Consider the following 13609-nt stretch of genomic DNA (forward strand, 5'->3'; position numbering starts at 1 on the left):
ATACGTGGGAGCACTGATGTAGTCACGTCAGTGTGAATCACAGGAGGGATAGGAGTGGGGGGGGCTTGGGTGAGTTAAAAATACCTGTCTCCTAGTAATTCTAATGATTTAATACATCTCTTGGAGGCGGTATGATTAAAAAGGGGCTGCAGAAGTGTAATGTACCAAACTTCCTAGTCTCCATGTTTCGGAGCCTTACCCATAGGCTCCTCTTCAGGACCAAGGTTAACTCCCTGGTGCCACTCCTTGTTTGACTACCTCTAATGAAAGCATAAAAATTAAATGATCTGTTATATGGTGCAATTCACCTTACTAATGTGGTGTCATAGGATGATACCTATTGTTTATGGTGTCCGTCATTGAAACTCAGTAGTATTTGGATTCTCATATCATAGCTCCTCCGGGAGGGAGGTGTGCTTGTAGTCACACTCTCCACAAAGCGACACCCCTGCTCTGTACCTAATGCTCACCTCCCCAGGGTCTGAAACTTGGACCCAGCACCACAACCTCCTTCTCCCTCTTTTTTTTTTGTCTACTTGTTATCATCAACAGGAATCTCAGTGGATAGCTGATGTTCTTCAATTGTTATCTTCCATTCCTGTTGCGCTGGCACTTTCCCCTATAATAATACTCCCACTATTCTTACATGCAATGTGCAATTATCAGGATAACTGTGATACTGTGTAAATGGAACGCCCATTTTGCGCTTGTGGATGTTTGAGCTATTAGAATTGCTTTGGTTAGCGCTATGCGCAAATCACAATCGATACATAACGTATTGTCTTCCATTCCCTAAGTTTGTTTTTACTATCTGATGTATCAATGTATACTAGAAGCACACATTAAGTATTTTAGGGAACATATAAAATGCTGCTAGTTTCTATGTGGGAAACCCAATATATGTGCCACAAGTGGATTTGATTTTGAAAGTTATGGAACAAACATTCTTAAGTATGGTGACTTTCACTTTAGAGCTGATGGACTGAAATTGTAATGATATCCATAGAGAGTACTGTCTTTACCCACCACACCAATGTCTGGTTAGTGATGTTTTTGTGTGTAGCAGACGGTGCAAATTTGTGATGGTAGAGGAATTTGTGGTTCTTGGAGAGGTCAAGCGTTTTGATGTAGGATCAGCCATTAAAGGTGAGTCAACACGGGTGAGTGCCAATGCTTTGTGAACTCCTGGCTGTGGTGTTCTGGCCAGCTTGGAGGTTGTAGAACAGGTTACTCGGCAGGATGACATTGAAAGAGGGTAACTTTCCACATGGAGGTTTTGATCCATCCAACTACTGGCCATTTGTCATCCAGTGGCGTGAGTAGCAGGGACATAATGAGTGTAGTTTTGAACAAGACACAGGGAATTGAGGTATTGCCTGATGACTGATCTCATCTGTGAGTACGGTGCCGAGGTCTCAGTCGAGCATGGCCCCTCGTCTTTGGATTTCATAGCTTATGGTTATAGACTGGTGTAGGGCGATTGATGGGGCCTCCAGGAATACAAGAGTCTAGACAAAGTTCCATCACTCATGCACAGTAAATAAATACAGGATGGGTGAGCGTAAGTCCCAAATCCCACAGGTGCACATCCACACGACAGAATGCTACAATACTGGCAGCAGCAGAGTAGGCTAAACACAGGAACAGGCTTCCCTAACATGCATATAACTGGGCCATCCTGGGCAGTGAAGGGCTATTTAGTGACATCAACACTTCCTCTCTTATAACTGCACTAAATCCAGATAGACCACTTTCTTTTACAACCACAGAGGTCGAAGACTTCACAACCATTATCACAGGCATTCCACTATGCACTCCTCATCCAGGGCGGTGGAGGATAACTGACTTACTTCTACAGGTGACTTTCATACAATATGAGTAACAATAAGTACCATTATAATGTTTCGCTTTTGTTGTTTTCTCTTATAGGGACCTGTCACATAATGGAATCGCCTTTCTAGATGAGCAATTCTTCGAACCTTTGACATCCTTGGAGCACCTGTGAGTATACTGTGATGCTTTTAGTAATGGTCTAGGTGTTGTCTGACGCAGAGGTCTAAGCTACCCAACACTCAACTCACTTCTGGGAGATTGACCGACATGCACTTGAATCTGATCAATCACCCACGGTGAAGACATAAAAGTTGAGCAAAACTACTACTAATGTCCAGTTCCAGAATAAGCAGTGGCCTATAAGGAATTGCATAATATGAATGATTATTTATGTAAGATGTCGCGAGCATTTGGCATTGTGATGGAGAGTGACACAGCATTCAAAAACCTGTGTGAGTTGGAAGTAGGAGAGAAGGAAAAAGAGAAAGGGTTTGAGACCAGGAGGATGAAAATGTTGGGAGGCGGGTCTTAAGCTGGGCCAGAGAGAGGCACTGAAATATTTCAGGGCGGATTTAGTGTACAGTACTGAATAAAGTGGCCTTAACGGGCTTGTGATTTAGGATGTTACAAGTCACATCAGGATTGCAAGGGTAGCACTCCCTGTACCATGTGACTCGCTTACCCTGACCTTTCCAGCTTTTATGACACCATACTACTTATAGACAAACCTGCAGACAAGTTCTTATAACAGTTGTGCGCACTGAAAACTGTTCTGTTGTACAGCATCACTGTACTGGCTGGCTTTGATTCCTGCCTTTTCCTTAAAATATTAAGCTCATTGTACTTTTGCCTTAGCTCAAGTGCTAACTGGTTCAGTGCATTTATACCTGTTCCACATTGTAAGCTCTTTTGCTTTAGCCCAAACTTTCCCAGATTGGCTGCATTGTCCAATTATGAAAATTGCAAAGTTTAAAAAATGAAATTTGACACAGATATAATCTAGCAAGTGTATATCTTCTGGGAAAAGTCCTCCTCCTCTCGAGAGACCAAAAAAGCACTTTTAGCAGGAGAATTTCAGCAAAGTACTCCATGATGCCTGGTTGGCATCAAAGTGATCTTACTGTCACATCATTCTGAAAGATTTTGCTTTATTTTAGTTGCTAGAGAAAGCTCTTGCTAAGTGACTTAACTTTGATAGAGGGCTTTTCCTCCATTACACCACATCTGCTCCAAAAACACATCTCTGGTAAGAGTCTGTATCTCCACTACTAGACCATGCATTCTCCAACAGGCATCTCTTTCACTAGACCACACGTCCTCCAACAGGACACATCTCTTCCACTAGACCACACTTCTGCTAATAGAGCTCACCTCTCCCACTCCACCACACTTCTTACAATGGATCACATCTCGTCCACTAGGATACACTTCTTCCTGTAAACCAATCCTTTCTGCATCTTCTCCAAAAGCACATCTCCTGTAAGAGTTCATATCTCCACGACTAGACCATAAATTCTCCAACATGCATCTCTTGCAGTAGACCACACTTCTCCCTACAGATCACATCTTTTCCTCTAGGCCACACTTCTCCCTACAGAGAACATCCCTTCCACTAGGCCACACGTCTGCTAAGAGAGTTCATCTCCCCCACTACGCCACACTTCTTCAAATAGACCACACCTTTGCAATAGACCACATAATTTCCACTAGGCCACATGTCCTCAGTTGGACTAAATCTTCCCTGCTCTGCATGCCCTTTCCTAGCCACCCTCATCTCCATTTGATCACATAGCTTACGATATAAAAATCTCCCCCGTTAGTACATGTTTTGTCAGCTGAGCCACATCCCCTTTATTCAATAATATCTTCTCCACTCGACACATTTTTGCTAGACCGCATTTTTTGTAGATCACTAATTCACAAGACCCCAATTACTCCTAAATGTATCTACTGACTTACATGTCCTTCACTAGATCAAACCTTCATTAGATCACCCCTTCACAAGACCCACTAAACTTCATTTATTCAACTAGACTACGGTCCTCATTACGACTTCGGCTGACTTTTTCAAAGAGCACCGAAGCCGCAGGTGCCAACATACCGCCAGTGTTGGCGGTATGTTTGGTGCCCTATTATGACTTTTCCGCAGGGCCAGCGGGCAGAAACAGCGTTTCCACCCGCTGGCCCAGCGGAAAACTCACCACAACTTTGAAGCCGGCTCGTAATTGAGCCGGCTGCAATGTTGAGGTGCGTTGGGTGCAGCAGCACACGTCACGCATTCCACTGCCCGTAACTCGGTATCGGTGGTATTACCGTCGCGGCTCTGCCACGGATATAATGTGGTGGTAGGTACTGCCAGCCTGTTGGTGGGACTAGTGCTACATTATCGGCTCCCGCCAGGGTCATAATAACCCCCTATATCTGCTTAAGTACAACACATTTTTTCCAATTTCAATTTCCAGCCTGCCTCTTTATGTTCCTTGCCAGATCAGAAAGTTAGACTTTTGCAAACCGTGCAATAACGCGTGACCTCCAACAGACTGAAGCAGATGTTTAGCCTTAGTGATGTAAAGAAAAAGCAAGGACTAAATCAATACACATGTTGAATGTTCACCTTCTCTTTTCATTGTTTTGTCTTGCAGAGATTTAAGCAACAACCAGATTTCTTCATTAAAGGATGGAATATTTGATCACTTATTTAATTTAACAGAAATGTAAGTACTTTTTTTTTAAATGACAAACTGAGAAAAAGAGAAGCAAACAGGGAAGCCGAGAAAAAAATTCAGGGGATAGTATCTCTCAGCAACTGATGCACACAGTCTCATTGAAATACCACCTTTCTGCGATAAACGACAAAAGTGCAAAATGTGTCCCTTGTTGGATTTTTTTTGTCAGCTGCAAAAAGAGATTTGACTGTTTGGTCAGTGAAACGCATTGATCCAAAAATGTCTGCTTTAATTTGCACATTTTTATTTCTAATTATAACCGGGTAAACTGGAATAAAGCTACAATAGAGGACCAGATTATGCAGCGGGTTTGACTAAATTGTGTGATAAAAAAGACAAGCTGTTCAGCATAATGTGGTACTATATATTTCATATATGGCATATATTTCACTGAGTGTGAATTTTAGGACTTTGCAGTTTCACCCCATTAGTATATGGTAATATACGAATATAGCAATCAGCAGCTACAAGGCGCACTGTTAAACGGTTTCTACTGCGCAGTAGAAGGTGGGCCATTTTTTTAGTAACTGTTGATTCATTTTAAACAAAAAATTATTTTGTTGAAAGCTGAAGTTTATGCAGCAGTTTGGTGGATTAGGTGGTAGGTGCAGTCGGGCTTTAATCATTTACACCGAAGCTGCAGAATTTCAGTGGATCTGGTTATAACGCTCAAAGTACACCCCCTGAGTAAGCTAAAATTCCCCGTGCAAATACGCCAAACTTTTCCTTCGCTATTCCTTATATGAGATCATAACATAGAAACCAGACCAAAGCTCGTACTTGATTTGATAAAACAAATTATGGCCAAGTCGCTTGGACAGAAATAGAATCTAGTGACTTTTCAGAATTAGGCACAGCATGAATTTATTTTTGTATTGTCAACACCATTTACACATTTGCAGATTTTAGTATTAAAAGTGCTATGTTTTTTAAAACAAAAACTGCTGGGGAACTCTTGATAATTCAAAGAAGCTTGGAGTTGGGAACAGGCGAGAGTATAATAGGGGGTCGGAATGGGTGGGTTTAGAGGGTACCAGCATGGAGAGCTGTTATAGTGCATAGACCTGTAGAGGCCCCCCCCATTACCCACTAACCCGGATTTTATGTCTTTTGTCACATATGCTGTCCCCTTGCGGTGACATCTTAGGAGACCGCCAACAATATATTTAATCTAGCACCTGCCATGAGGAAAGTTTGTTCATTATTATTCCAAGCATCAGATGCGTCATTTGAGACCTGGTCGAGATGAGATATAAATGCAAGACCTTCTCCTTAGTTTCCAAGGAGATGCACAATGTCTCCATCCAATCAAAGGTGAAGATCGGAGTTCCATCTAGATATCTATGCCCACCACTGGAGCTCTCGCTTATTGTGTCCCTCAAATATAGGAGGTGGATCTGTTAGCTGGAGGATCAACTTGGGCCCCTCTTCAAAGTTGATCTCTCTTCTTGTAGATCAAAGTCCCTCATATCTTGACGTGGCTAGCTGACCTTCGGGGACTCTAGATCATCAGACTTTTCACCTTGCTACGCAATTCCAGTGCTCAAGTCAATGCCAACATGTGTCTTGTCAAAGATGCATCAGTTGCAGCTGACTTTTTCAGGTCTCTAGGAGTTCCACACGATTGTTTGCTGTCAAGATACCAGATTGGCAATACAGATATGTTTTGTGCTCGAGATACGGTGCCAATAAGGATACTCATAGCACAGACATTTGAATTTATATATGGCACCTCACAAGTAATTGCTAGCCCTGGAGAAATCGGCTGCAACTCATGCAACTTTGGCAAAACATGTGTTGGTATGAGCATTTGAATTGTGTGGATTATTTTATTAGAATAAGAAATCAAGCTAGCATTGTTATTTGTGAAACAAGGGTGGTTTTTCCTGCCTTTTTGAGCACCAGACATCATTGTTGCTCGTACTCAATATTTATTCTATAATCAGAATAAAAAGTGAGTGTGCCACTATTCCCAACCACCCACATCAACAAAGGTTTTCACCTTTCTATGTCTAATTTCATCACAGCAGAGTTTTTAGGGCAAGTTAATTATTGATCTGTTCCCATGCAGTGACCTTATCACAGGCACAGGCTTATGGTGACATTAATGGAGCTCCAGTCTTGTAGTAAAACCCTGCACTAAACAGAACGCTTTGTAATCTATTTGTCAGGAAATTGACTGCGCCTCCACTGCTAGTAGCCACTGTGTATTTCCATCTCCGGTCCCTTGTATGAGATCTCAGACGTGTGATGTGACTCTCATCAAATGTGTTATCTTCTGTCCAGTACATTCATTTGTGTTGCCTTCTCCGTCTCTGCTTCTACCTCTGCAGAAACCTGAGCTCTAATCCCTTCCTGTGCGACTGCAAACTGTCCTGGATCCCCAGCTGGCTGGAGGATAAACAGGTCACGGTCCTTCATCCCTGGGACACCAAGTGCCATCAGCCTGACCACCTCTCTGGCCTGCCGCTGCTCAATGTCTCCTTCTCCAATGCCTCGTGCGGTAAGAAAGGGTGGACTAGAAAGTAATGCAGGGCTTGTGTGATTTGGCACCATGAGTCAATGCTGTGCCTCTGTATGTTTTTTTCTGCATTTTTACTTTAAATTAAATAGCTCTCTTGTTTTGTGTCTGTTTCCCCTTCCAAAAAGGCAGAATCTATGTAAAACAAATAAGATAAAGGTTCCCCTTTAAATGATACTGAGTACACCAAACGCATCTCCAGGACACGCGCCTTAAACAGAATGCCCAAATGACCCCTCAGAATGTCTTACAATTTGTGACATTTGGCTACTTTCTACATTGTATGAAAACTCTAACAACTTAGATGCTGTTTACTGATCAAATGTTAACGATCGTGAAACATACCTGAAAATATCAGTGTTGAACGAAAAATATTGGTCCTACCCTCATCCTTAAACAATAGCTGGAACCCTACATTCCAGGTTTTGACCTTGAAGGGATGGTTTTCACATTTTTTCAAGTGAACATAATTTCACTGACGCCAATTTGTTTCTAACATGAATGACAGCTGGTCTGATTACAATTCACTTCCTCTTGTGACGTCAGGGGTAGAAATTCACTCTGTAATACAGCCCATTGTGATTCATCTAACACGCAGCTGGTAAAATTTGAACGAACTATCAGACATCCATTTAAAAAGCTTAGGTAAAGTGAACCTTTTTTGTCAAATTTCTATTTACAAGACTGCTTCAAGTAATTGAGCAGCATATTGAAGAATAATTCTGGACTGGGTAGCTATTTTTCTGGCTAAAGTTGTTATTAGTTTGTAGTTGCAATAGGTTCTGTTTGCTGTAGCCAATGTCTGTTTTTATTTTTCTCTAGATGCTGACTACATTGCCTGCCTGCCAAACAACCATACGGGAATTCCCGCCATTGTCGCCCTGTCACCGGTGTCTGCTGGGAATGCCACTCCTGAGTCTTGTGCGGCCCAATGCTTTGCTGGCGATTGGACACATGGCGCCGTGGACCAGCACGCGCGGTGCCTATGTGGGAACCAGCTTCCCGCTGAGACTTCGCTCGGCTGTTGCCCAATGTGCACTGAGGTCTCTCCATCGAAGCACTGTGGACCATCCCTCATCCCCACCGTTTTCCCGTCACAACTGTCGGTTAACTTGGCACCTCTCCACAACCCATACTCCATCTTAGAGGTCGTCTCACTGAGTGCCTATGTACCCATCACCTCTGGCATCCTCCAGTGGAACTTTGGCGATGGCACTGTGTTAACCAGCACTACTAGCCACGAGACCTTCCACCAGTATGTTCTACCTGGATATTACAATCTGACGGTCAGCCTGAACTTGTGGGATAAGGTGGTCTCAGACCAGGCAGTCGTGGAGGTAGAGGCTCCCCCCGAAAATGTGGCCCTGCAGTGTCCCTCTCCGGTGAAGACCAACTCTAGCTTGGATCTCAATATCACGGTCCGAGGAGGCACCAACCTAGCAGCCGTGTACAGCATCACCAATGAAGAGGGCGAGAGAGGTGAGTCCTATATATGGAAGCGTACAACAAAGCAAGTAGGAGAAGGGGCAATTAAGCACGACTGCCCTTCTTTCACCACACACATAACCTGCCACTGATGGTTTCGAAGCAGTAGCAGGATCTGCATGAAAATGCTAACCACTTTTACACACAGACACACAAAACAAATCTGGATCTAGGAAAGAAAATATTCTTTTTTTAAGTCTCACATGTAGCATTCAGTAGCTTGCATTATTATATATTTGAAAAAGAGTAGGACACCACCTATAAGTAAACTATGTAACCTTTCTCTTAAGATTAACAATATAGCTACTCTTTTTTTTTCAAAACAATAACCATCTATTATAATTAGGAATACGTGGACGTAACCAGAGTGCCAGACATTGACCTGTGATAGGACCACGTCACAAACCATGTAAATTTGAGCTTCAGCAAGTAGTGAGTAGAGCAGTGCATGCAGAGAGTGCTATTGCCTACAATGGGCTAATCTGTAATTTACCACCACAGGCTCTGTAACTTATAACCAGCACGTGATGACGTCTTCAGTGCCTTTAGAGACATTGCTTCCAATGCCTGTAACGTATGACCAGCACAGGAAGACATCTTCTATGCTACAAAAGCAGCATAAATAATGCATAATAGTGCGTACAGAGAGTAGGATAAATACTACAGCATAAGAGATAATGCTCACCATGCCTAGTGACCTTTCACACACTGGAGTAAATATCTCTAATATCATAATAGATGTCTGTTAAGGTGCCTTTTAACCCATATCTTCAGAGAAATGCCAGTTACAGTGATGCAAGATTTTACTCTGTGATAGAAGGTGCTCTATAAAAACATGTCATCCTCATCATTAGCCCTTACAGCAGAAGTGTTAATGTTCACTGCACCTTTTCTTTACCAGTGCAAGTTGAGACCTTTCTACCTTTATAAACATCAGTGGCTGTGCTTAGTGATTTTTTTCACCAAAATAGACTGTGCATTTGCACCTTAAGAGAGGCATAATACCCATAGGAACTATTTTGGATTTACCTGCAAAGTGTGGGTTCTCCTTCTACCCACTCCTCTGCAAATAAGACAACAGCTCTTTGACAATCTGTAAGGAAATGCCTCCTTGGCATGGTTACCCCTTGACTTTTTGCCTTTGCTGATGCTATGTTTTGAATTGAAAGTGTGCTGAGGCCTGCTAACCAGGCCCCAGCACCAGTGTTCTTTCCCTAACCTGTACTTTTGTTTTACACAATTGGCACACCCTGGCATCCAGGTAAGTCCCTTGTAACTGGTACCCCTGGTACCAAGGGCCCTGATGCCAGGGAAGGTCTCTAAGGGCTGCAGCATAGCTTATGCCACCCTGGGGACCCCTCACTCAGCACAAACACACTGCTTGCCAGCTTGTGTGTGCTGGTGAGAACAAAACGAGTAAGTCGACATGGCACTCCCCTCAGGGTGCCATGCCAACCTCACACTGCCTAGGCAGTATAGATAAGTCACCCCTCTAGCAGGCCTTACAGCCCTAAGGCAGGGTGCACTATACCATAGGTGAGGGCACCAGTGCATGAGCACTGTGCCCCTACAGTGTCTAAGCAAAACCTTAGACATTGTAAGTGCAGGGTAGCCATAAGAGTATATGGTCTGGGAGTCTGTCAAACATGAACTCCACAGCACCATAATGGCTACACTGAAAACTGGGGAGTTTGGTATCAAACTTCTCAGCACAATAAATGCACACTGATGCCAGTGTACATTTTATTGTAAACTACACCCCAGAGGGCACCTTAGAGGTGCCCCCTGAAACCTTAACCAACTACCTGTGTAGGCTGACTGGTTCTAGCAGCCTGCCACACTCGAGACATATTGCTGGCCCCATGGGGAGAGTGCCTTTGTCACTCTGAGGCCAGTAACAAAGCCTGCACTGGGTGGAGATGCTAACACCTCCCCCAGGCAGGAGCTGTAACACCTGGCGGTGAGCCTCAAAGGCTCACCCCCTTTGTTCCAGCACTGCAGGGCACTCCAGCTAGTGGAGTTGCCCGCCCCCTCCGACCACGGCCCCACTTTTGGCGGCAAGGCCGGAGGAAATAATGAGAATAACAAGGAGGAGTCACTGACCAGTCAGGACAGCCCCTAAGGTGTCCTGAGCTGAAGTGACTCTAACTTTTAGAAATCCTCCATCTTGCAGATGGAGGATTCCCCCAATAGGGATAGGATTGTGACCCCCTCCCCTTGGGAGGAGGCACAAAGAGGGTGTACCCACCCTCAGGGCTAGTAGCCATTGGCTACTAACCCCCCAGACCTAAACACGCCCTTAAATTTAGTATTTAAGGGCTCCCCTGAACCTAAAGATTTAGATTCCTGCAACTTACCGAAGAAGAAGACTGCTGAGCTGAAAACCCCTGCAGAAGAAGAAAGAAGACACCAACTGCTTTGGCCCCAGTCCTACCGGCCTGTCTCCTGCCTTCTAAAGAAACCTGCTCCAGCGACGCTTTCTCCAGGACCAGCGACCTCTGAATCCTCAGAGGACTGCCCTGCTTCAAGAGGAACAAGAAACTCCCGAGGACAGCGGCCCTGTTCCAAAAAGACTGCAACTTTGTTTCAGAGGAGCAGATTTAAAGACCCCTGCAATCCCCGCAAGAAGCGTGAGACTTGCAACACTGCACCCGGCGACCCCGACTCGACTGGTGGAGAATCAACACCTCAGGGAGGACCCTCCGGCGACTCCGAGACTGTGAGTAACCAAAGTTGTCCCCCCTGAACCCCCACAGCGACTCCTGCAGAGGGAATCCCCAGGCTCCCCCTGACCGCGACTGCCTGACTCTAAAATCACGACGGCTGGAAAAGACCCTGCACCCGCAGCCCCCAGCACCTGAAGGATCGGAACTTCAGTGTAGGAGTGACCCCCAGGAGGCCCTCTCCCTTGTCCAGGTGGTGGCTACCCCGAGGAGCCCCCCCCTTACCTGCCTGCATCGCTGAAGAGACCCCTTGGTCTCCCATTGATTTACATTGGAAACCCGACGCTTGTTTCTACACTGCACCCGGCCGCCCCAGTGCCGCTAAGGGTGTACTTTTTGTGTGAACTTGTGTCCCCCCCAGTGCCCTACAAAACCCCCCTGGTCTGCCCTCCGAAGACGCGGGTACTTACCTGCTGGCAGACTGGAACCGGGGCACCCCCTTCTCTCCATTGAAGCCTATGCGTTTTGGGCACCACTTTGAACTCTGCACCTGTCCGGCCCTGAGCTGCTGGTGTGGTAACTTTGGGGTTGCTCTGAACCCCCAACGGTGGGCTACCTTGGACCCCAATCTTAACCCGTAGGTGGTTTACTTACCTGCAAAACCTAACAATACTTTACCTCCCCCAGGAACTGTGAAAATTGCACTGTGTCCACTTTTAAAACAGCTAAATGTGTTTTTTGTGAAAAGTATATATGCTACTGTAATTATTCAAAGTTCCTAAAGTACTTACCTGCAATACCTTTCAAATGAGATATTACATGTAGAATTTGAACCTGTGGTTCTTAAAATAAACGAAGAAAATATATTTTTCTATAACAAAACCTATTGGCTGGATTTGTCTCTGAGTGTGTGTTCCTCATTTATTGCCTGTGTGTATGTACAACAAATGCTTAACACTACTCCTTTGATAAGCCTACTGCTCGACCACACTACCACAAAATAGAGCATTAGTATTATCTCTTTTTGCCACTATCTTACCTCTAAGGGGAACCCTTGGACTCTGTGCATACTATTCCTTACTTTGAAATAGTGCATACAGAGCCAACTTCCTACACAATCGTATTGTCTCATTTATAGGCCAAATATCAACTCTAGAAAACAGCATCTCCATAGTGCACCCCTCCCTTATACCTTCAGCAGGGAGGTGCCTAAATGTCCTGACACGCTTGCCAACTTTGTAGCTTTTTCCAGTTGACCTACCATCATGATAATCAAGCAGGCAACAACATCTTCAGCACTCTTTTATGCCTGTATGCATTCATCAAAGCAGGCATTCGTTTTCCTTCACTTCACTCATAACAAAGCTTGGCCATGCTTAGCTTTCATCCAGCAAGACACTAAAATAAACTTAACACTGATGCAAAGTTTCTGGCAAACTTTCCGCCTTTCTCTAGGATCCAGGATGAAGAGTAAGATCCTCAAAACCTTGGTGACATTTCAGTTTGCAACATATCTACAATGCAGTTCATTTTCAACAACTTGCATTGTGACTTTCACCAAAGATCAGTCACATGAATATCAGGGAACAATGTCTTAATGCCAGCGAAGCGGGCAGGTCTGCACACTGATCCTCCTCCATCTCTACGCACATTCACACAGTGGGCCACGTTTCCATACTTGGTTACCTTGGGAAGCCTTTTAGTAAAGATAGAATAGTCTTGCTTTTGTTTCTCTTCCATTGCACGTACCAGGTCAAGTCAGGTTTTGTTCTGTGGCGTGTTCTGTGGAATGCCATCATGATTCAACTCATACACATAATGGAAATAATTACAATTGGCTGTCACATGTGCTCGGATAACATTAGCTATATATTGTAACTTCTGATGACCCTGAAAACCATTCACAGCTCTTGGACCTTCTGCGATTCTGTCATTGAATGAGGTGTAACTTGCACTTTTCCATGACTCTATAACTAAGGTAGTTATTTTAGGACTGACACCCAGATCCGATTGCCACTCAACTAGCTGTTCCTCATGGGCTTCCTCCAACTTCCTTCTTGCATGGTCTGTAACCTTGAAGTACAGTTTGATAATAAACTTTCATTCCTTCTACATGTAAATAACGAGGCTTAATTTGCATTTCCTCCAACTTTACACTTATTGTAGGATCTTGCCCCTGTTGCTGTGGCCTCTAGATAGATCTGGTTCCAAGAGATGTCCTCTTCTGCTTTGGCCTCTGTAATGGCATGTTTGCTGTCTTCCTCTTAAAATGACGCCTAAGCTCCAAAGATTGCAGAACTTTGGGGTCAACATCATCTGGTCTTACAACAATCAGATCATGTCACCTCTGCTCTCTGGTCACCCTACCCATTACCAGTCAG

The 13609-nt window shown here is 44.3% G+C and overlaps 1 protein-coding gene across 1 annotated transcript in view; it reads left to right on the forward strand.

Annotated features, from left to right (window-relative positions):
• Positions 1–13609, forward strand: part of PKD1 (polycystin 1, transient receptor potential channel interacting) — a 372995-nt gene that overhangs the window by 115414 nt on the left and 243972 nt on the right. The window contains exons 2-5 of the mRNA XM_069209747.1: positions 1930–2001; positions 4476–4547; positions 6893–7062; positions 7903–8559. Coding sequence (XP_069065848.1) covers positions 1930–2001; positions 4476–4547; positions 6893–7062; positions 7903–8559 — 971 coding nt within the window. The remainder of the gene's footprint in view (positions 1–1929; positions 2002–4475; positions 4548–6892; positions 7063–7902; positions 8560–13609) is intronic.

This window comes from Pleurodeles waltl, chromosome 10 (assembly GCF_031143425.1).
Source record: "Pleurodeles waltl isolate 20211129_DDA chromosome 10, aPleWal1.hap1.20221129, whole genome shotgun sequence".
Taxonomy (NCBI): Eukaryota; Metazoa; Chordata; class Amphibia; order Caudata; family Salamandridae; genus Pleurodeles; species Pleurodeles waltl.